Below are 21,335 nucleotides of genomic sequence, written 5' to 3'. Positions count from 1 at the left end.
ACGCTTGCGACATACTACACACACACGCGCGTTGTATGGGAGATGGGGACTGTTTACCAAAAGTCGCTTAGATCTGAGAGGTTGAGAAAAGTGGCTGGCCCAAGTCCGTTAACCGTCAAAAGTTTTACATTCCAACATCGTGGCTGGCCCAAGTCCGTTAACCGTCAAAAGTTTTACATTCCAACATCGGCTGTTCGACACTGTCCCCCTTTTTCCAGAACACGCAAGGCATATTGGACAGGTTTGAGAAGTTTCTCATGCAGAAGAAAGCACACCCGTAACCCAAAGATAAAAGATTGTCACCTGCTTCACGCATGTCGGATTTTCTATTGCGAGCCTGCTTGCCAAGCCAGCGCACAATTTCCATAGCTGCAACGATCTCTACAGGAGTGTGTGAAAACATGTTGGCAAAGCAAACAAAGATAACTTTAGTTCGTTAGCTCTTGTCGATGCGGATATTCGCGTTGTTGCTCCTGCCACGGATGATGCAATCGTAGACCTTGCTTGCGGCCAGGGTAAACATGAAGCAACGTTGGAGAGGCACCTCGGCAAACGCCGACGACTGCGGAGACACGAAACATTCTACGGCTGCTTCCAAACAAAGTGGAGTGCAGCAGCGGTGATGTGTTCTTGCAAAGCCTGGAGCAGTTCGAGAACTGATGCCTGTATTAAATCGGAAAAACTCCACTTAATTTTTTTTTTACTCAGTAAAGCTGTTGAGAGATGTTCATAAACAAAATTTGTTTGGTTAAATATATGGTCAGTGTTTAGCAGTGTTCCCATCCACCTTCAAAGCTGTTGGCACTTGGCACTGTTTTTCTGGCTCTATCACTTTTATCAAACAACCACTTATATTACTTTTTTTTTTTCCGTCTCGTTGATTTCGTCATAACGAGGGATTACTGCATACAGCTAAAAACTCGGGTTTAGATGTGGAACACTCATTCTTCTTGGGGTGATCCCAGTCTGCAAGTGATGAGGTGGGGATAAAGCAAACATTGTTTGATTAACTAGTGCTATGGCATTAATAATAAATGCTATGTAGAAACTTCAAGGAAAAGGCACTATCAATAATTTTGTAGTGACTCCCAGTTACCCTAATCCAAAATTTCAGGGCAATCATGCTTTGACCATGCATTTACCTTTTCAAACAAACCTGAAAAATCCATTTTGTTACAGTTCCATGTTTTTATCAAGTATCACAAGTGGTGATTCCAAAGTTTATGAGCAAACCAAAAGGCAACAATAACCTTCCCATAAGACTTCAATGCCAATCTAATCCTCTTCATTGTCAACGGACGCTCAATGGAAGCTATCTTATAATGTGCCAAAGTGTAATTATGCACTGCCGAAACCGGTTACACTGAAGTCGGTTATAACGGAGCGATCACGATTTCCCTTTCCCTTTTGCACTTCGTTATAACCGAAGTCGGTTATATAGAAATAGTGGATATAGTGAAGTGATTTCCGATTCCCGTTGACTTTGTTATAACTGGTCTGGACAGTACTACCATATCTCTATAAACAATATTAATTCTAATCATTAAAAATGCCAATGTCTTAAATTACCCGAAATGGTAAAATATATGTAAGGTAAAATATATCTACCTTGTAAAGTTACTGCCGTGTATGAAAGGCCACACACACAGCTGATGCTTTATTCTCTCTCATGGCAGATAATGTGGTGACCCATACCAAAAAATGGAAAGGAAAGGTGTTGTAATTGACCTTATCCAAAATCGAAGCACCCCTAGCGGCGGAGGCACCACGCGGCGCATTCTGGACACCAGTTGGTGAGCGAGTGTCAGTCCAGATTGGCCAACTTCAGTTCACGAAACCGCATCATGACCGAATACGCCATTTGTGTTTTTAATCGTTCGACTTCCCACAAACGTATGATGCCGTAGGCACTGCCGACCGATGCGAGAAGAACACTAAGACACTTTTCTTTTTCTACTTCCCAGCACAATGGATTTTGTGCATAGGCAAACGTAGTGTCACCCGATATCACGGTATCACAATATCATATGACAACAGTGTCACGTGACGTCAGCGTCATGTTATGACCGACGATACCCTGACGATGTGACATGGATTTTGCGAGGACATAACGGTATTCGTACGATTACGTCACGGCGAACCTTCTGAAACGTCGAGGACCTCATCGGCGTCCCCAGTGAGGCCACATCTCACGGAGATGAAAGCACTAAGAGCTTACCCTACATATATTCTATGCATTCAGAATGGAGGAGCATCACCGTAAATGGTGACACGTCACCAGGGCCGTACCCAGAAAAAAATTTCGGGGGGGGGCTTTCGGGGACAACGGCGGCCATTTTGAAAGTGTTTATCGTCTTCTTTTCGCCTATGAATCATGTGCATCGGTGGCATATAATGGAGAGTTACAGCAAACCGGAGAACCGGTCCCGGTTTGGTACCCGGTAGCCGACCGGTGCCACTGCGCGTGTGCAGAGGTGGAGGTTAAAATCGGCTGGCTGCAAGTGCACCAACCAGGGCCGTACCCAGAAAAAAATTTCGGGGGGGGTCAGAACCCCCTAACCCCCCCCCCCCCCTGGTTACGGCCCTGCACGTCACCAGCGATGAAGCACAGAAGACAATGCGGGGCACATGCACTGTCAAGGGGGAGCAATTGCGACACGACATGAGCCAAAAAATTGGCCGACAATCACGCGACAAGATGCGTTTAAACAGCGGCAGCAAGGCTGTGATGTGTTTTCCTGCCAAATTTAGTGGGAGAACTGATTTGGTGGATAGGACATGCGACGTTAATTTTTCTGCTAAATTTAGCGCAAAACCTGAATTTGTCTGTAGGTCCCGTGACGTCAGGTCACGTGACGTCCATTTTCGCCATCAAATTTAGCGGGGAAACTGAATTGGCACATAGGTCACGTAACGTCAGTTTCATTTGCGTTCATGCTGCCACGAAACCGGGGGAAAGGGCCACTAATAGCTACTGCTGTAAAGTGGCGGTGCATCGCCGTCAACCTAAAGGAATGCCCAATTAAAGGACGGCGATACTTGGTTAAGCGGAACACCCACCGGTTTAGGCACCACTTGTGACAGGCACACCATCACTACCTTGGCATTGCACTGTTGGCACTTTTAGCAAGGAAGCACTACTAAGAAAATGAATTTGTCCTCTGCAAATTGTGTAAATTGGTTTAGCCTCTAATATGACTCCCTCAGAACTGCCACCGCAATTACGTTAGTAACAAACGTGTTAGTTTAAAGTATACAACTTGCAGACAGAATAAAATCTTTGTCTTATTCTTTCTGCCAGATGTGCCACTGCAGCATGGCTGATAAGGCAATTAATCACAAAGTTAATTAACACATCTTTGTTAATTAGCCAACTGATTGTAATGGTTGTCCCTACATCTAATGTCTGCAAAGCCCAAAAAACACACAGTAAAGACAACATCAATGTAGTAGTTACCTCCTTTTTTTAAAATCTGTTCAAATTAAAAACACACATCCTGTCAACACTGGTTTACACGTCTCAACAGTACAATGATACAGAAGAGTGAACAATGCAATTGTGAAGTGCAGTTACTGAGCTTATCTTTCCATGCCTTGTTGTACGAGTTCAAGGCGAATTCGAAGTGAATAGTGGTTTTGGCCGAATATCTTCTAATCGTATACAGAATAATTTCTCTAAGCCTCTCACTACTGTTGCACCGTGCTTTAAACGAAAACTAAGCTAACTCATGTAACTTGTTCCCAAGCTTCCCCTTATCCATCTGCAAGTTAATTTTAATCTATATTTATGGACTTCGACCTCAGAAAGTCTGGTGCCTTGACAAGGCAAGCAAACAACGAAATTGACATAAAATTGAACCTACAGAGATGCCCAGCTTTACCTAATTGAGTGAATTTACAAATCTAGCTATATGCAAATATTCTTGTTTCAACCTCGAATTCTGAAGAAAAAAAAAAATAATTATGAATGATGAATGCAGGTTGTCAGGGCATCTCCGCCTAACATACTCTTGCAGAACAGTCAAAGTTTAATTTTGAAAATTTTACTGCAATGTAGATATCAACATTCCCAAAGTTTAAGTTTCTTTTTAATTGCACCAGACGCGCGCATGCACCATCCCGCCTTGAAAGTGGGCTTTTCTCCCAAGCACGCAATTGTGATATTCATACTTTTCCAAGTGTTGGTCGCAGTGAGTTACCCCGTTGAGTGCGCTTCTTACCGAGCACAGGTGCACTGCGGAGAAGCAACACCCGCGGAGGTAGCTTCCCCCAGAGCCGTGTATAGGGAGTATTCACTGGCGGCTATATCTGTGTGCGTGGTTGCTGAGTGCGTGCTGACGGCGAGCTTCCACAGTTCTTTTGCAACGTGCATTCCACACCATCAAGACTGCCGGTCTTAGCAGCCTATTGATGTAAGCTCGTTCTGAGCATGTGCCCTAAACATTGCCCTCAAATATGGCATCTAGTGAATGCCCCTATACAGAGAGTCTGGACAATGGGAGGCTCAGGCAAAGCCAGGGCGTGCACCAGACGAAAAAAGAGGGCTTGGCATGCTGTCTTGGCCAACTAGAAGCCAAAAAGAACCCTCTAGCAGTGGTAGCAAGAAACAGTTTTAGTCGTTTTAATAAGCGCGTAAGAGTTAAATGTAGTAACCCTTTATGGTTGAAAATAGGGTGCCTGTGACGTTTCGATCATGATCATGCAGAAAAATGTAAGAAACAAATGTGCCGCTAAACTCTCTTTTGCTCGAATAGTTTGACCGCTTGAACGGCAGATTCCCGGCCCGCGGCGATTGGCGTACGGATTATGTCGATCGTTCCGCTAGTCGCACCCTTCCACCATGATTTTAGATGACCGTGATTAAAACATCACGTGTACCCTATTTTCAGTCATCGAGAGTTACTCCGATGCACTTATCAAGTTTGTTTCTCGCGACCACCGCCAGGGAATTATTTCCGGCTTCTGGTTGGCCACATTCACATTTCTGAAGACGCCCTGGAACACGCCCAGCCCGCTTTCGCCCAATGGCGCCTCCTGATTTGTCTTCTATACTTCCCAACGAATTGCCAAACTCTCTACATATACGGCTCTGGCTTCTGCAGGTGTTACTTCTCCGCAGCGCATGCGTGCTCAGTAAGAAGTGCGCTCAACGGGGCAAACCCGCCACAATCAACACTTCATCTTGGAGCGAATATCGAATAGCATATTATTTGTAACTACTATCCGAAATTACAAATATTTGCACAACACCACCAAATCCCCATGCTGTGTCGTGCTTTGCAATACATGGCACCATGACTAATTACTAACCATTCACCTCTAGCCAAACATGACACAAAGTATGCATACCGTGCACAAGCTGATCATTCTCAGAGTACTGCCCAAGTAGCATATCCAGTTTTGCATCCACATGTAAAGACCATTGGTAATTTTGGTGACTTCGTCGGTTTTCTTTTCCAATTTTTGTCCCTATCAAAGGGAGAAAGTCAAGTGTTATTGTGACCAGTGTCAAAAAGTAATTAGCAGCAACTATACTTGGTTAGCCAGAAGCTACTTTTTGTTCTTTTGACTTCAACTGGTAATATTACACTCAGCTGTCTATCGCATAACATTCATGTGATAAGGCTTGTAAGTTTGAACCTAATGACTTCTGGTACTCTTTTGGTTACTACTGTGTTCTGCCCTCAGTCTAGTCTTTTTGTTTTGAGGAAGATAAAATGTTACAATTGTATATGGTGTCTGTTTCTCCAGATGGCATTCCGTCCCTGGCACTGTCTCGTGCCACACGCACCATGTCATTGTTCTACGCCGTCAGGAATAAAATGGCTATGATGAAAATCGAGCAACAACCTCCAAATGAATCAGTCGCATATTTCTGCGGGACGCGAGTCGTGAAAGAAAAAAGTACCTGGTTAGCCCTTAGTGTAGCAGGTAACGTAACTCAGCCAGCTGGTCAATCACTACAAAAACCAACTTACTAAGGGCAAGAATAGCCTAGGGGACAGTAAAGACAACCACTACAGAAAACGAATGATCAAAGACATGCATGGCTTCAAGGAGAAGGATGACCTTGAGAACAGCCAGTGCTACAGAAAGCAACTGAACAAGGACAAGGAAGCCTCGGGAACATTGAAGATAGGTGCTATCGAAAGAAACTATGGTCGAGCCCGGTTATATCACACCTGGGTATTTCGAATCATTGTTCACATCAAACAGTCCAAACATCCCCTTGAAAATCACATGTAATAGTATAGGAGCATCGTTTTAGGGGCGAAGCTCCTTAGGGCCCAGCCTTGTCCGTCCAGGGTCTGTGCTCACATCGATTGCCATCCCATCCGTCTTCTTAAAAAAAAAAAGAAAAATGTTTGCGCAGTCGACAGGATTCGAACCTGTGCGGGGAGACCCTAATGGATTTCTAGTCTATCACCTTAACCACACGGCCACGACTGCGGGACGAGTAGGGGGCTCTGAGATGTAGTAACTCAAGAGCTGGGGATGTCATGGATGAAACGTCGCATGTAGCCGCTCAACGTCTATATAGGAGAGGGCGCGGCAGTCAAATGCTCAAATGCGTATATAACCACGTTCCATACCACACATTCTCTTTCTGACATAAATGAAAACGAACGAAAGGCTCCGCATGCTGCGGCTCAGAGTCTACGCAGACAAGCACCACCAAAAGCTTCGCCCCAATCAACATCATTCACCACATGGAGATGCGGTCATCTTTTCTGTAGCAAACTCCCATGACGGGGACACTCGATACAGGGAACAAGCACCGCGGCCATTGGAAGATTCTTCCACGGTCGAATCGTCAGCGGCAAGCACATAAATTGCATTGCGGGGCTGGCAGACCGCCAAGCCAGCATACACGCACGGGGATACGCAGCAAAAGAGCAGTTGTAAAAAAATTTTAAAAAACTTAAAAAAAAAAAAAAGAAGTGGAGGATGGCAAAAGCAAGGGGAAGGGCACGCCCACGCATAGGGAGGGCAGGAAGTGCCCGCAGTTGGAACAGTAGCTGGTAGCATGCACTCTTTCCCCAAACACCTCTATTGCTGCGCACCCTCCACAGCCCCAAAATAAAAAAAAAAAAAGAAAAGTCTTGGTCAAGTTGAGTGTATCCACAACAACAACAACAGTTGAGCATCTTTGTTCACCTTTTTCTTTCCCCGTTTTTGCTTTGCCCGTTTTATTTTATATTTTTGCCTTTCTTTTTTGTTTCCTGAATTTAGTGAGGTTTCCTTTTTGTTGCAGGCTTAAATTTATTCTATTGATCGAGTTTTCTTTTTCTGCAACTCGCTTTTCCCGTTGTATTTTTTTTTTTGTTTTTTTTTTATTTTTGTGTTGTGTTGTTGGTGCTGAGTGCGCTGTGCGGAGGTCGTGGCCAGGCGTAAACGATCGCAAACACTGTCTGTAAACGCAGAAGTGTTTGTGATCTTTACCAACGGAAGCTCTACTGTATTTAGCGGCTCTTAGAGGCTCTATTTGGTAAGGTCCCATTTCCTCGGTATTAGCAGAGATGCAGGGCGATTTCAACCGGGCCTTAAATTAACATATTTTTGTATAACAAATTATCCATATATCAAACTATTTTACGATCCCTTTTGAATTCGATATATCCGGGTTCAACTGTAACTACGGACATGGATGGTATGAAGGACAGCAAAGACAGGCACTATAGAAAGCAACTGACATAGGACAAGCATAGTCTTACGGACAGTAAGGACAGGCACTAAAGTAAACAATTGACCATGAACAAGGATAGTCTTAAGGACAGCAAGGACAGGCACTACAGAAAGCAACTAACCAAGGACAAGCATGGTCCTGAGCACAGCCAGGACAAGCACAAGGGAAAGAAACTGACAAAAAATACCAGGAAAGGCACAACAAAAACTTTCAGCCTTTTTACTCTGGTGAAGAAGGAAGACCAGCAAACCTGTACTATGGTGGGAATGAAGTAATGGCCAGCCGCAAGTCGGCAAGCCAGAGTGGAAAGGCTCAAAAGGATGACGCCATCCATGCGCTACAGTGGCAACTAGTTGGTTGGTTGCCGCCGGCGCTTATAAATGGCGGTAGCTGTCCAGAGTTCTGTGTCATCAGGTCATTTGAGGACGGACATGATCCTGGGGAAACTAGCCCTTAACAGCACCGCTGTAAAAAGCAACTGACCGAGGACAAGGATGGCCTTGAGGACAGCCAGGACAGGCTCCACCCGCATGCTGCTGTGAGCAGCTGACAAGAGGTGCCGGTCACAGGGGGACCGGATCAGGAACAGGGGCCGCGGCAGTGACGGCGGAGGAGACGGATCGACTGTGCGGAACAGCCGGAGCAGCAGGTGGCAGGTGAGCCGAGCCCCCGACTCCGCGTCCTGGTCTGCAGCTCCACTCACTGAAAGGAACGGAAGGAGCAGGAAAGTCAACAGACAGACAAGACACTCAAGTAAGATATGTTACTATACTTGTCAGGATTAAAGCTAGCTAATCCTGATACACATTGCTTCAATGAGCAGTGGAGTTCTACAGGTGCATAGTGCACAGCTGCTTTAAAGGAATACTGCACCGGAATTTGGAATTCGCAAAAAAAGGCCGCAGAAGTGTTGAACGGGACGCTACAAACTCCGAAACACCACTCATACATCGATATGTCAAACGGATGGCCGTACTTTTGTAAAAGAAGGCCGTGATCAAGCAAGGGCTATGACACCATTGTCCCCCTTGAAAATTTGAGATAGAGAGGAAGCGGCCTCGCTTCAGTTCACCAGCTCGACGGGACGTAACGAGGAAAAGAGGGAATGAGACTAGTGACGTACCATGTCTCGTCTGCCAAGTTCAATCGCACACTTCTTTTCCAAAAATACGCCGATCCGTTAGAGATATCACTGTAGGAGCGATGTTGTTGGGTTTTGCAGCGCCCCACCTATCCGTCCAGCCTTGTTTTGTGAGCTCGAAATTTCGGTTCAGTATCCCTTTAAGAGTGTTTTGCAGGGGTTTCTTCTGCAAGGTGAAGCCCGACTCTGCGGTGTTACCATCCAATAGACTCATCGTTCGGATCAAGCTGGCGACACTCCAGTAGCTAAAAGACTCCACGTGGAAGTGGAAGAACTCTGACCAGTCAGAACATTATCACTGTTCAAGGACACCTGAAACTATCTTTACAATTAGAGATATGTCCCTAGTTCTGTCAGGTGTTCTCTTGCTGTGTATGCCAGCATGGATCACTAGCCTGCCCAGAGCATGAGTAGCATGAGTGTTATCAAAGCACAAACGTTATCAAAGCCCATAGCACAAGGTAAAATCTTTCTGGAGCTCCAGGGGACCAGACAAAATTGTTCGACCTATAAGTTCTATTTGTTGTAACATAGTAGGACTTCTTAAAAGACATGGGAAGCCAAATATGCATTTTGAAATGTTCCACTTATGCAAGATGATAAAGAAATTCTAATATATTCCCAATTCTCTTAAATCACTTCACCTACAGAAAATAACTTTTCCTTTCTAGGTCCTCCTCCATCAAAAAAGAAAAAAATGAAGTCCTGGGGTAATCCACAGTAGTCGCAGCGATAGCTGCGACATTTCATTGCAAAGTTGTTGGGCATCAGCGTCGCATTCGTGCACCATAAGGTGAGGGAACAAAAGCTTTCAGGACAAAATTAAAAACTAACCATTTTGTTCAAAACGCTTTCTTTTTTTTTTTTTTTTGTTGCTCCGGGGTGCATGAAATTGTGTCTCCCAGCACGAGCTCTTGGCATTGACAGCGCTACAACACCATCTTGTTATCAGCTTTTTTTTTTTCTTTTTCTAGCAAAAGCTCTTAAAGGGGCCCTGCAATCATATTTAAGCGTCTACCTTTTTTGCGGTTTCCACGTCTCTGGGGGTTGGGGCAAGCCAGCGGGCACGGAGAGAGTAACTAAATATCAGTGCGTCATATTTTAACCGGACGACGCGGAAACCTCCTACACCGACGAGGGCGACCCACGGTACCGAAAGCGCGCAAAATGTGACGTCTTTGGTCCTGGGCTTGCCACTGGTCAAAGCCGCTAAGAGCTTTTTTTTTAGTCGAGATACAAAATATAAGTGTCGCGAACCGTTTCAATTATGTATGAAAGTAGTTTTTGTTCACTACTTTAGATCAGAAAAGAAACAAATGCAGTTTAGAAAGTACGGAAACGAGAAATGACCCGTCGACAGACCCGCTACCAAGCGGCGGAAAAAAACGGCGCATACTAGAAAAGGCTAGTGGGAGGAGGCTACGACAAACGAGGAGCGCAGGAAGGTCCCGGATGTACGCGGCGGCGCTGTGGTCGTATACCGGCTCAAGAATCCGACCGGTTCCGAGCGTTCCGAAGGCCTTCGGCGCGGGCCCTGCTGGCGATTTGGCCATTTGGCGGTGCGTCAGCGCGAAGTGGCTCCCGTTCTGAACTGATCTTTACCCCGTGTTTGCAGTAGTTTGTGGCCAATGAAATGTTTTGCCGAATTACTGTTTAGTCGCGCTGCAAATGAAATGCGAGCTGCCCTGGCCGCCCGCTTCATACAGCCTATCCAACACGTGCTTTAGTGGCGCCCCCTCGAGCCGTCGACACGGAGTGCGGCGGCTGTGTGCGCCGATGTGCTCACTACCCCTCCTCTAGTTCAAGGCCACGCAAGGCAGGACCTAAGACGTCATGAAGTAGGTTATTTTTTGCTTGTTTTTGTAATTCTAATTGGCCTATAACTTTTAAAATAAAGCGAAATTTGAGAAAATAAAAGTTGGATTAGGTTACTACGTTCAGTACGCTCATGTTCAGTGCAAATTAAAAACCAGTCAAAAAGTCATTGCAGGGCCCCTTTAAAGAGCAACTCCGCTTCATTTTTGGTTTTGAAAAAAAAGTGAAAGCCGTTTACAAATCCCTGTAACGCCGAATTGGAGCGCAGCTCTTGAGGAGGAGGAGTGAAGGGTACTGAGGGGAGGGTAGACCCCTCCTCCTCCCCTCATTCTTTAATATGCTCCGGGGGGGGCGGTCACGTGACCTCGGGGGGGGGGGGGGGGGGGGGGGGGGTGTCACGTGACTTCGGGGAGGGGGGTCACGTGACCTCAGAGGGGTCACGTGACCTGGGGGTCACGTGGGGGTCACCTTGGGGTCACGTGACCTTGAGATGACCTTGGGAGGGGTCACGTGACCTTGGGGGTCACGTGACCTTGGGGAGGAGACCACGTGACCTCAGAGGGGTCACGTGACCTTCAAAGGGTCACGTGGGGTCACGTGACCTTGAGATGACCTTGGGAGGGGTCACGTGACCTCGAGGGGTCACGTGACCTTGGGAGACGTGGGGTCACGTGACCTTGAGATGACCTTGGGAGGGGTCTTTGGGATGACCTTGGTTACGCCGACGGCGACGCCGCTCAAGCCGGGAACGGGCCCCTAAGAGCTGCGCTCTAAAAACAATGCAGTCCTCTTCAGTATCGCCTAAAAAGACCACACGTCAAATATTAAGACGCGGTTCTGTATAAATGTTTCTTAAATGGTCCGGCAAACTTTGCTACTCGCCAAGTTGCCAAAATCGGCTGACTAGAGCGGGGGAATTCAGGCGCAACTAACAGCGCAGTCAAGGCTACGGCATGGGCGGAGCCAACATTGAGCTAAACGTCATCATCATGGCCCCCATTTACTTGTTTTTACTTCTCCGGGCGAGCGTAGCGCATGACGTCAGCAACGTTGCCTCTCGGTGCTCAGCGGTGTCCACGTGATTGGCGTAACGCGCCTGCGCAGCGCGGTTCTTGGGAGCCATCCGGCCGCCCGCCGGGGTCCCACCGTTCCGGCCGTGTCCCGGGTCAACCACCGTCGTCGTCTCACCATTTGTGATTATTGTCTCTCGGAGTTTCGTCTACACTACAACCACGTGCACAGACTTATGCCGCAGTTGTGCAGACGTCGTCGAATGCCGTAGACACCAAAACGTGGCGAAGAGTGCGGTGCAGACGACACTCGCGCCTGCCACACGCCCGCCCCAATCCCGCCCGTCGATGGGCCGAGGATCACGTGACATCTCGTACCATGCGATGGCCATGTACTTGGCGGCCCAAGGCCCTTGTTGCCGGACGGAGCCGAAGTTTCGGTTTCGATTTCCGCTCGTGTTTCGAATTACATTAAAAAATATACATCCCATTTTTCGTGAAGCAAACGACGTAGTGTCTTTTACTAGGGCTTTTTAATTCGAAGTCACTCATTATCCCGAAATCTTCGGAATTGAGCAGAGTTGCCCTTTAAAGGGCAACTCCGCTTTATTTTTGATATTTAGAAAACTATGTAGCCCTCTTCAGTATCATACAGGAAGACCCCATGTCAAATATTACGATCTAATTCCGTCTATATATTTAATAAACTGGCCAGCGAACCTTCAAGCGAGCCAAGTCGGCGAAATCTGCCAACTCTAGCGTGCGGCGCGAGGTGCAATCATCAGTGCAGTCAATGCCACGGAGTTGGAGCGGCCAATGTTGAACCACTACGTCAGAGGCATGTATAGTTCATTCTCACATTTTGCTTGTTTTTACTTTCCAGAGCGAAATTTAACGATGACGTCATGAGTTTCTCCTCCCGGTGTTGGCTGACCAGGCGTTCACGTGATCACCGCTGCCCTGCGCGCTTATCGGTCTGTTTCTCCGCTCCCCTTCTCCTCTTTCGTCTTCTCCCCTTCCCCCTCTCCCCCGGGCCATCACCGTCCACCCCACGCGAAGCAACCTGCCCGCGTCCAAAAGAAAAAAAAAAAAAAAAGGACCTGCCCGCGTCGCGTGTCCTGTTTCTCGCTCCCTCCCGAACGTCACAAGACCACGTGGTTCGACGTGAGGTGCCCATGACTGTGACGACCCGAGACCAATGTTGCCTGACGCAACCGAAGTTTCGGTTTCGGTATCTGCTGATGTTTAAATTAGGATTACACAAATATTATTCCACATTTCGCGAATCCGAAGACGTAGAGTTGTTGAGTATTACTTTGTGAATGTGAATCACATGGAAGCCTAAATTTTTCGAAATTGAGCGGAGTTGCCCTTTAAGTATAAAGCGCGTTACTAACGCTGTCGCGCAGCTCTGTGATAACGCTTCCGCTTCGCACGCAGAAGACCCAGGTTCAATTCCCGCAGGTGGCAGGCAATCTTTTCCAAGAATTTGAAACGACGACGATGGACGCCCTATAATGCCGACTACAACATCAACACGACAACAGCAACTACAACTACTAAATCGACAGTGGGCGTAACTTCCAGTAATGGGAAGAGCCCATAACAGCTATTGCCATTTAGAAGCAGCACCAACGTGCAACTGACCAGGACTGGCAGAGAGCAGCGATGGAATGGCGACGTGCACGACAAAGTCCTGGAGAGAGAAGCAGCGCCTGGCTACCAGGATGCAGGTGAAGACGGCGAGGTTGTCGTGGATCGACAGATCCCCAACCTGCAAGGCAGACAATCTTTGTCATACACAAAAAAAAAATATGACTGGCACTGAGATGGAGACCTGCCTGAACCGGGAGCACGCATGAAGGGGACATGGCACGGGTGCAGAACCTCAATTTGAGGCCTTGTGTGAACCAGTGACCCGACTTTCAGATATTCACAAGTAGCATTTAAAAAATTACTCGCGATTAGAGCATTAATCGATTATTCGGTAGGTTAAACGATCAAGTGCTCAGCCCTACATTTTACCATTATTTTTATGAGATGTCCCTCCCTCACTCCTCCCATTAAGAGCACACTGAACCCACATAGTCCTCGTACAGGACGAAACCATGTATTGCTGGTTAAGCCACACATAAACTGTTTGATGGTGTGAATATTGTATTTGCTATATGTAGAGTTATGCACATAGTTTACTACACCCTGAGGATCTCTCGTCCAGCACCTTGGTACGTTTTGTCAGTTGCGCTGTTGTCAGGTTGTTAATCACTGGGTCTGTTTAATAACTCATTTATATGCTTCTCGTACAACATTGGTTCGATTTCTGCAACGTTTAGGAGTTAAAATATAGCCCCTTAAATAAAAACTGTCCACAATCTATGTGCAGTTTTTAACTTTTTGCCTCGATATACATGACAACCGAACTTTGCAGAAGTTGCCATGATTTGTTGCAATGTGTTTTAGTAGACTTGGTTTGGAAGGAACTTTATTATTAGTGAACCATATATGTTTCCGTTTTCAACACAATATTACCATCATCGTTGAAGCTCCTAGATGAAGTGCCAAAAACACAAGCCATGATTATAGCGAAAACAATTGCATGACAAAAAAAAATACAGAGTAGCAGCTGGCAAACAAAGTGTCTTAACCATTGACGTAAATGCAGTCTACTGCATCATGCTGTTGTGTCCATTGTGATTTTTTTATCTGTTGAACTGAAAGTTCAAAATATATAAAAAATATCATCTTAGGTTTGAAATGCATTTTTTTACAATAAAAGAACAATGCCCTTTTTCGTATCCTCAATGTAAACTCTAGGTCCTATGCCTTGCTGAGTGTTAGCTCACTAGCATAAGATACTCTAAGTATTTTATGCAGTCTACTGCAAAACATTTTCACCTTCATTGTGTTTTTGTTGTCTATAGTGTTTTATTGTAAATTGAAAAGTTGATAGTTTGAATATAACAAAAAAAACAATTTTGGGCAGCTGTTTCTTTGCTTGGCCAGAAAATGCTGCATATCTTAGGATAACATGTCTGCTTTTATTTGCATGGGAACAATAGGTCTGAAACTTTGCCGTGAATTTGACTCCTAAGACATATGTCATAGACTAAGAGTGTTTCGGTTGAAAAATATACAGAATATATTCTGGTTCATAAGTCGAACCTTTGTATTAGTCACAATTTTCTGCAAGGTCGACGAAAGTGCATTGATAGACGTGCATATTTGTATTATGATCGCGACATTGTCTCAAGCATATTGTTGCTAACGAATTATATGTGAAATAAGTTCTTAAGGACCTAACCGTGCAAACTTGCCTTTGTGGCATATTTTCACATTCGGGGCTTATAAAAAACATATCGGTCGTACCGTTGTATAAGACACACCAACAAAAATTTGAGAAGGAATGGCCAATTGTACAGCGAAAGATACAATATTTGCACAGCACCAAGAAAAATTGTAGAACCATTCCACTTGGCGTGAAGATGGAGGACCAGCGAACCTGTTATTTTTACGACGTCTAGGACAATGCCTAGAGGACGACGTCTAGGACGACCTCAAGGACGACCTTGAGGACGACCTTGAGGACGACGCCTAGAGGACGACATCAAGGAACACTTCTAGGAAGACGCTTAGAGGACGACACCTAGGACAATTTCTCGAACCTCAAGGACGACTTCTATGCCGGGCTCGAATACGACTTCTTGGACGACCTCGAGGATGATGTCAAGGACAACTTCAAAGACGACTTATAGGACAACCTCGAGGATGACGTCAACGACAACCTCAAAAACGATGACTCGAGGTCGTACTTCTAGTACGACCTTGAGGGACGCCGCCTAGAGGACGACCTCTCGGACAACCTCAAGGGCGACTTCTAGGGCGACCTTGAGGACGATGACTAGAGATGATAACAAGGGATCAGGGCCTCACTATCTAATAATGCCAAGGAAGGCAGACTCACGCTGGTTGCCCCCTCTTTTATTTTCATGTATTCATACTTGCCACGACCAATGGGGAGTTTTTTGTCAACATCCACAGATCCTAGCGTATAACAGCTTCGCTGTAAAACATAACACAAAACTCTTGGCCGTGCTTTACCAAGAGATTGAGCTATCAACATAACCAACGGCTAAGTTGTGCAACGAAAGCAATAACTATAAAGAAAATAGATACAACAAAACAACACCCAGGAGGGAAGCATAACAGCAGCATCCATGCACAGAAGCTTAAATGTGCAACTAATACCGCATGGTCCGGCTTATGAGCAGCCATGATAGAACTTTTGCCAAATTACTTAAAGGGGCACTGACACATCAAAATCATAATTTTTTTTTATTACCCGAAACGATTGAAAACGATGCCAGGACATTACTCTCAAAATTCAAAACTTGGGAATTCAGTATTTGTGAAGTAAAAAGACAATTTCCAAATGCCGGATTTGAAGTTCCCGAGCGATCCGCGCCAGTGCAGTGACGTCAAATATTGTGGAGACCCGCGGCTCGGCTTTCTTTCACGCCTCCACTCCCAACCGCCGTTGCCACCGTGACCCGAAGCGAGGAGGTGAGGAGCGGGAGAGAAGGGGGCCGGCGGACCGGGAAAAAACAGTTTTATTCTGTGCGTGTGGTGCCATCTGCCTATCGCTGCGAGCAGACGATGCTTGACGTCAGAAAGGCTGCCCCGGCAGAGTCACAACCGAAACTGCGGTACACAAGACACCAAACCCACTTGTTTTGACCATTTGACGATTTACTTTTTGAAGTCTAAGAGGTCATCGGGCACCTAAAAAAGACCACTTCGTCCGATTCCCCGACTCACCGATCATCCTTTGCTGTGTGCGTCGAGCGCCGTCATGTTTTCCGAGGGAGGATACAAATCCAGGAGGCGACATCACACCGGACTCCGATTTCCGGTATTAAAAAAAAAAAGGGTGTCTTTCAGGGAATTGTCAGGGAAATTGTCAAAAAGCACACTCTACATCGGGTGAGCAGAGCCCGCACTAAGCAGAATTTATTGCCTATTTTTCTGCCCCCAAGTTCTCAAGTCCTTGCTCAGGGCGTTCAATGGCGTTTATGGCTCATTTTCCCTAACTGGGCTCGCTTTTTGATAATTTCCCTGAGAATTCCCTGATTTTTCCCGGTAATTAAAATTTCCCTGACAATTCCTGGTTTTCCCGGTCGCTAGACACCCTGCCTCTAAAAAAGAATTATGGAGTCCTTCCACTTCACTTGATGATAGAAGACCAGGGAAGCTGTAATCTTTACAATGTCTAGGACGATGCCTAGAGAACAACGTATAGGACGACCTCAAGGACGACTTTTAAAACAATTTGAGGACGACGCCTAGGAAGACCTCAAGGACGACTTCTAGGAGGACCTTGAGGACGACGCCTAGAACGACTTCGAAGATGACCTCAAGGACGACTTCTATGATGAGTTCTAGGACGACCTTGAGGACGACATCTAGGACGACTTTGAGGACGACCTCAAGGTCAACTTCTATGATGACTCCGACGACGCCTAGGACAACCTCTCACACGACCTTGAAAACGGCTTCTAGAACGACAACGAGGACAACTTCTAGGACGACCTCGAGGAAGATGTCTAGGAGAACTCAAGTACGACTTCTAGGACGACCTCAAGGACTTCAGGATGACCTCAAGTACGACCTCTAGGATGACCTCAAGGACGATGCCTAGAGGACAACGTCTAGGACGACCTCAAGGACGATGCCTAGAGAACGACCTCAAGGACAACTTCTAGGACGACTTCTAGGATGACCATGAGGACGTTAGGATGACCTCAAGCACAACCTCGAGGACGACCTCAAAGACGACGAAGCCTAGGACAACCTCAATGACGATACCTACAGATGATAACAAGGGATCAGGACCTCGCTATCTAATAATGCCAAAGAAGGCTGACTCACGTAGGTTGCCCCCTCTTTTTGTTTTTATTTATTCATACTTGTCACGACAAATGGGGAGTTTTCTGTTGACATTTGAGGATGCATTTTTTCCCAGACGCTAGCATATAAGGCAGGGGTGGCCAAGCTGCGGCTTGCAAGCCGCATGTGGCTCTTCGCGTGCTAAAGTGCAGCTCGCTGCTCCCTCCCTTCCCTACCTTTCCCCTCCCATCATCATCTTCTCCCCTCCCCTCCCCTCCCCGCTCCCCACCTCCCTCTTGAAAGACAGGATGTGATTTAGTAGTCTTGTGCTGCTGCTACATTATGTACAGTTGGACTGCTTTTGAATCGAATAGACGGAAAGTACGTCGAGTTTCATTTATTACTTTGAGCAAAATTTTTTGCCCCCCTCCACGGCTCTTGGAAGTTTCGTGCTTTTGTTTGCGGCTCTAAGGCCGGGTCAGCATGGCCACCCCTGGTATAAGGCATGGAAAAATGCATGCACCACAAAGTGCCATCTGTTTTAGGCTTTTGTTTCCGAATAGTTACTGCCGCTGATGCCAATACGTGCAGCGCATGTAGCTACACTCACCATGTGCTACTTGGTGCTTGGGTAACTCAGCAAAAGGCCTTTTGTCAATGCAATATCTGTCATAAACTCCGAAGAGTCTGGCCTGGAATGACCGAACCCAACCTTCCGTGACGGTCCTATCAGACCTCAATCCCAGTACTGGAGGACACCCCAACTCACGTCAACTTGGGTCAGAACGTCGATGAAGCCACACGCATGATTCGAGGAGCAGCACAGGGCCTTCAGGACTCCGAGCCACTCGGCGCTGAGCGAGCCGCAACTGGCGGTCAACTCAGCACATAGTGTGGAGATTTCGTTGAGCCTGAAAGAGATTTCACGTGCTCTAACAGGATCCTCTTAAATTAAGGCAAACCAAGGTAATCAAAGCGACAACTTACTACATATATCATAAATGGCAAGGAAAAGAGAGAACAGCAAGATCCAGATAATTGCAACGAATTCTGCGATAGGGTATTAAGCATTTTATGAGTCATTTCTGAGAGACAAAAGGCCGGTTTACATCGGAACATTAAATCAAGATTAAGTACAGCACTGATGCGGTACTGACTTGAACGTAACTTAGCACTGATGCAGCGCTGTATCACTAATGTAGTGCGGAGTCGGTGCAGCATCAGCAAGGTTAGCACCATTTTCAGCACTGAACTAATAGCACGGAGGTAGCTCTGTGGTGGTGTATATGTACACAGGCCTATACAAGTGAGTTAGTACCACGGTGGAAGAAATGCATTTAGGTGATGACTCTCTGTCTCGCACGGCAACCACATTGTGTTCGGCGCACCGAGTGTGCTTCACTCGCACGGGGATAGATGGCGTCCACGTATAGAGGGGCTCGTGAAGGCTTGTATAGAGGGCTTGTTATGAAAATTATGCATTCTTTACTCGGTCCCTGTGTACTGTGTTGTGAAATGATGGATTTATGTTGGCGCACTGGCACTGATTGCCTTTTCCCCCATACGGTTCCTGTTTTTTTGTTTTTTTTTTGTTTTTTAATGAGAACATTCCAATGATGACTCAATGTGACAAAAATACTCGTATAGACATAAAACTTCCCGGCATAATCTACTGGGCCTTCAATAATTTAGAGTAATTTAGAGTAAACACCTGGGTCGTGCTCGCATGTTTTGTCTAACAACATGTTTGGTAACCGTTCCGTAAGTTGTTTACACACATTGCGTGGCTTTATATGAGGTCGGGTGATTTTTTTCACCCTGCTCCTGCCTTATGGAAAAAAAAAAATTCTAATAATGTTACATAGTGGGGCCTAGATAATTGTTTACATGCGCATAAAGGTTTTAGAATTACAAATGGTTTATACACACAATGTCAACTTGTACTGTAGAACATACAAACCTTGTGAGCAGAAAAAAAAAATTCCTATTTATGATCACATAGTGACTGAAACGATGACACAGTGACTGAAAGTCAAACAATAGTAGCGGTTATAAGACATAAATCACATTTCAACTATACTCTCACAATATGGTGTCACCCTGTCTTACAGGTAAACAAATACCTGACAAATATTTTTGCTTTAAAATGTACATAAAAGCTGAATTCACTGCATACTGCCAAAGAACGCCATCTCCTACATCCTGTGTTTCTCGCCCATGCCCTTAAACTAAGACGAGTGCTGCTTTGCTGATTTCTTTATTTCTTGAGCTTGTTTGTTCCTACTCATTGTAATATGCTTACAGTGTTGTCGCATTCGCATGCTGAAGTAGTAGTGGAGCAACTGGGCAATTGTTTCTTCTTTGTGTTCAGCGCATGGAAACGTTAGTGTGTATGTGTCAAGAACACTGTCGATTGCGTCCCAGTAGACAGTCTGGTGGCTTTTATTTTCCACGAAGAACTGTTCCGCTTTCGTCAGTAGCTGGAAAATGTTCTTGTTGGGGTGTGTAAGGCCTCCTCTGTTCTTCACGTTTGTCAGTGCTGCTTCAGTAAAAGTGTTCTTGTCAACGCTGAAAGCAGATGGCATGCAGGGCAGCGTGTAGCTTTTTTTATTTTCACGCTCAAAAACCCAGTCACATAATATAGCATGCAGTCCACAGCCTTGGTTTCTTGAGCCTTTTCTGTCCAGACATCTTCGCATTCCCAGTCTTCGACAGAAATTAGACTGTCAAGCTTAATCTTCACTTGGTCGACGAGATGAGGAGACTAGGTAGTAACTTGCGATCGGCCCTCGGGATTTCACGACGCCACTGCTCCAGGCGAGCGTCATTCGATGGAGCTTTAAACAAGGACACTCGCTCTGCGCAGTTCTGGTACCCCGAATTGCAGTTGGGAACGAAGTATGTTTTTCTCGTCCTTATAGCATAACTTCTTCGGGTTAAGGCTCATCCTCGTGCATGATGGTGGCACCGGTGATTGACACAGCACCAAAGCAAAACATGAGGCCAGCCACTGACCGCACACCACCACCACACCGCGAAAAAGGCGACCAAGCTACGCCCCCGACACCGTTGCCGCCGAGGAGAGACATACCCACGGTGTTAACACCTCAGCACCCTCTGCGGCGGTGCGGAACAACTACACTTTGTTTTACCTTATGTTGTACCGCAGCGAAGGCTAGATGCGCGAGCTTATGGCGTTGGCAGTTGCCCTTAAGTCACGAGAGCTTGCGCCGCCGGGATGTGCCCCCAGAGCAAAGAGCTCGCACTTGTAGCCTTTTCTGCGGTACCTCATAAGGTGAAACAAAGTATACTCCTTGTTTGAGGCTAGCTCCGAACACGGTCTGGTCACTTGCTCCCCATGGGAAGAGCGGCCAGAGTCACCACCTAAATGTATTTCTTCCACCGTGGTTTGTACTTAAAACGTCTAAAAAAAACATTTTTTTTAAACAGCTTAAATGGGACAAGCATGTCACAAAACAAATTTTCCGCAAAAAAGTTTTGTTACAGCAATATTTATTACAAGAGACCGATTTTAGTTTGCGACTATTTCGTCCATTTTAAGTCACGCACCACAGAGTGGGTATTTTACGTCACAGAGTGGCTATTATACTTCCCGAAGCGATGTGTAACAGCAACTCTTCTCATTGGCTAAGAAATTGATTGACAGCTTAGATCTTGGTCGTTGAACCTTTGTGATAGGTTGTAATTTCCTTTTGAGCAGCATATTTTTATGTTTAAAGATTAACCCAAGTAATAAGAGTTGTTATTAATCTTTACAAAAGGTTTACAAGACAAGCAC

At 46.0% G+C, this 21,335-nt stretch overlaps 1 protein-coding gene across 2 annotated transcripts in view; it reads right to left on the bottom strand.

Annotated features, from left to right (window-relative positions):
• The window catches only part of LOC8052741 (mediator of RNA polymerase II transcription subunit 12-like protein), a 107,386-nt gene that overhangs the window by 46,522 nt on the left and 39,529 nt on the right, over positions 1–21,335 (bottom strand). For both annotated transcript variants that reach the window (XM_040222507.3, XM_040222506.3), the window contains 3 exons: positions 18,306–18,447; positions 13,301–13,427; positions 8,171–8,389 (listed from right to left, as the gene is read on the bottom strand). In XM_040222507.3, the coding sequence (XP_040078441.2) occupies positions 8,171–8,389; positions 13,301–13,427; positions 18,306–18,447 (488 nt within the window). The remainder of the gene's footprint in view (positions 1–8,170; positions 8,390–13,300; positions 13,428–18,305; positions 18,448–21,335) is intronic.

Source organism: Ixodes scapularis, unplaced genomic scaffold (assembly GCF_016920785.2).
Source record: "Ixodes scapularis isolate PalLabHiFi unplaced genomic scaffold, ASM1692078v2 PGA_scaffold5__190_contigs__length_132052651, whole genome shotgun sequence".
NCBI lineage: Eukaryota > Metazoa > Arthropoda > Arachnida > Ixodida > Ixodidae > Ixodes > Ixodes scapularis.
The sequence above is the reverse complement of the archived record's forward strand: the minus strand, read 5'-3'. Positions and strand labels throughout refer to the sequence as shown.